At 62.2% G+C, this 2844-nt stretch overlaps 1 protein-coding gene across 1 annotated transcript; it reads right to left on the bottom strand.

Annotated features, from left to right (window-relative positions):
* Window positions 1-180: 180 nt before the first annotated feature.
* ETH_00026055 (uncharacterized protein) lies at window positions 181-1446 on the bottom strand (the record flags this gene model as incomplete). The annotated part of the gene is made up of 1 exon (XM_013377643.1): window positions 181-1446. The coding sequence occupies one exon, from the start codon at window positions 1444-1446 to the stop codon at window positions 181-183; it is 1266 nt and encodes a 421-aa protein (XP_013233097.1).
* Between the last annotated feature and the right edge of the window lie 1398 nt (window positions 1447-2844).

Below are 2844 nucleotides of genomic sequence, written 5' to 3'. Positions count from 1 at the left end.
GAGCGCCGTTTTGGAGGTGAAGAGGAGGAAGCGCATGGGAGGTGGCTTGCAGGGGAGAGGCGGGCCGCGCGTGTCGGAAAATAGTGCGATGCATCGGAGGAGGTGACTAGCGGAGGACAGGGCAGGTTGCGTGGGGGTGCGCTGTGGAAGGTCACCTGCGGGATTCGTCGGCTGTTTAGTCTAGTGGTCTGAATCTCGCTTCGGGTGCGAGAGTTCCCGGGTTGAAATCCCGGAACAGCCCCTCGACGTCGCGGATGGGTGCACCAAGTGCTGCGCATTTTGTCCCCGCCGCAACTGCTCATGCTGCTGCCTCCTCCAAACCGAGGTGGGTTGTGTGTGGTGGTTTGGCCGGTCGTGAATGGAAGCTTGCAAGAAGAGGAGAAGGGCGTGGTTGTGTTCGGTGCATTCCGCTGCTCGTTTTTGGTGCGGCGATGACACTTTGGTTCGTGGGTGGGCTGCAGTTGGAGCGGCTGGGGTGGCGGTCGCTGTGGCTGAGGGAGGGGGTTCGGAGAGGAGGGAGCGCCGTTTTGGAGGTGAAGAGGAGGAAGCGCATGGGAGGTGGCTTGCAGGGGAGAGGCGGGCCGCGCGTGTCGGAAAGTAGTGCGATGCAGCGGAGGAGGTGACTAGCGGAGGACAGGGCAGCTTGCGTGGGGGTGCGCTGTGGAAGGTCACCTGCGGGATTCGTCGGCTGTTTAGTCTAGTGGTATGATTCTCGCTTAGGGTGCGAGAGGTCTTGTTTTGAATTCCCGGGACAGCCCCTCGATGTGGCGGATGGATGCACCAAGTGCTGCGCATTTTGTCCCCGCCGCAACTGCTCATGCTGCTCCCTCCTCCAAACCGAGATGGGTTGTGTGTGGTGGTTTGGCCGGTCGTGAATGGAAATTTGCAGCACGAGGACAAGGGCGTGGTTGTGTTCGGTGCATTCCGCTGCTCGTTTTTGGTGCGGCGACGACACTTTGGTTCGTGGGTGGGCTGCAGTTGGAGCGGCTGGGGAGGCGGTCGCTGTGGCTGAGGGAGGGGGTTCGGAGAGGAGGGAGCGCCGTTGTGTTCGGTGCATTCCGCTGCTCGCTTTTGGTGCGGCGACGACACTTTGGTTCGTGGGTGGGCTGCGGTTGGAGCGGCTGGGGAGGCGGTCGCTGTGGCTGAGGGAGGGGGTTCGGAGAGGAGGGAGCGCCGTTTTGGAGGTGAAGAGGAGGAAGCGCATGGGAGGTGGCTTGCAGGGGAGAGGCGGGCCGCGCGTGTCGGAAAATAGTGCGATGCAGCGGAGGAGGTGACTAGCGGAGGACAGGGCAGGTTGGGTGGGGGTGCGCTGTGGAAGGTCACCTGCGGGATTCGTCGGCTGTTTAGTCTAGTGGTATGATTCTCGCTTACGGTGCGAGAGGTCCCGGGTTCAATTCCCGGAACAGCCCCTCGACGTGGCAGATGGGTGCACCAAGTGCTGCGCATTTTGTCCCCGCCGCAACTGCTCATGCTGATGCCTCCTCCAAACCGAGGTGGGTTGTGTGTGGTGGTTTGACGGGTCGTGAATGGAAGCTTGCAGCACGAGGACAAGGGCGTGGTTGTGTTCGGTGCATTCCGCTGCTCGTTTTTGGTGCGGCGATGACACTTTGGTTTGTGGGTGGGCTGCAGTTGGAGCGGCTGGGGAGGCGGTCGCTGTGGCTGAGGGAGGGGGTTCGGAGAGGAGGGAGCGCCGTTTTGGAGGTGAAGAGGAGGAAGCGCATGGGAGGTGGCTTGCAGGGGAGAGGCGGGCCGCGCGTGTCGGAAAATAGTGCGATGCAGCGGAGGGGGTGACTAGCGGAGGACAGGGCAGGTTGGGTGGGGGTGCGCTGTGGAAGGTCACCTGCGGGATTCGTCGGCTGTTTAGTCTAGTGGTATGATTCTCGCTTAGGGTGCGAGAGGTCCCGGGTTGAAATCCCGGAACAGCACCTCGACGTGGCGGACGGGTGCACCAAGTGCTGCGCATTTTGTCCCCGCCGCAACTGCTCATGCTGATGCCTCCTCCAAACCGAGGTGGGTTGTGTGTGGTGGTTTGACGGGTCGTGAATGGAAGCTTGCAGCACGAGGACAAGGGCGTGGTTGTGTTCGGTGCATTCCGCTGCTCGTTTTTGGTGCGGCGACGACACTATGGTTCGTGGGTGCGCTGCGGTTGGAGCGGTTGGGGAGGCGGTCGCTGTGGCTGAGGGAGGGGGTTCGGAGAGGAGGGAGCGCCGTTTTGGAGGTGAAGAGGAGGAAGCGCATGGGAGGTGGCTTGCAGGGGAGAGGCGGGCCGCGCGTGTCGGAAAATAGTGCGATGCAGCGGAGGAGGTGACTAGCGGAGGACAGGGCAGGTTGCGTGGGGGTGCGCTGTGGAAGGTCACCTGCGGGATTCGTCGGCTGTTTAGTCTAGTGGTATGATTCTCGCTTAGGGTGCGAGAGGTCCCGGGTTCAATTCCCGGAACAGCCCCTCGACGTGGCAGATGGGTGCACCAACTGCTGCGCATTTTGTCCCCGCCGCAACTGCTCATGCTGCTGCCTCCTCCAAACCGAGGTGGGTTGTGTGTGGTGGTTTGACGGGTCGTGAATGGAAGCTTGCAGCACGAGGACAAGGGCGTGGTTGTGTTCGGTGCATTCCGCTGCTCGTTTTTGGTGCGGCGATGACACTTTGGTTTGTGGGTGGGCTGCAGTTGGAGCGGCTGGGGAGGCGGTCGCTGTGGCTGAGGGAGGGGGTTCGGAGAGGAGGGAGCGCCGTTTTGGAGGTGAAGAGGAGGAAGCGCATGGGAGGTGGCTTGCAGGGGAGAGGCGGGCCGCGCGTGTCGGAAAATAGTGCGATGCAGCGGAGGAGGTGACTAGCGGAGGACACGGCAA

This window comes from Eimeria tenella, genomic scaffold (assembly GCF_000499545.2).
Source record: "Eimeria tenella Houghton genomic scaffold, Eth_scaff598, whole genome shotgun sequence".
In the NCBI taxonomy this organism is placed as follows: Eukaryota; Apicomplexa; class Conoidasida; order Eucoccidiorida; family Eimeriidae; genus Eimeria; species Eimeria tenella.
Note: the sequence above shows the minus strand (reverse complement) of the source record. Positions and strands in the feature narration are given on the sequence as shown.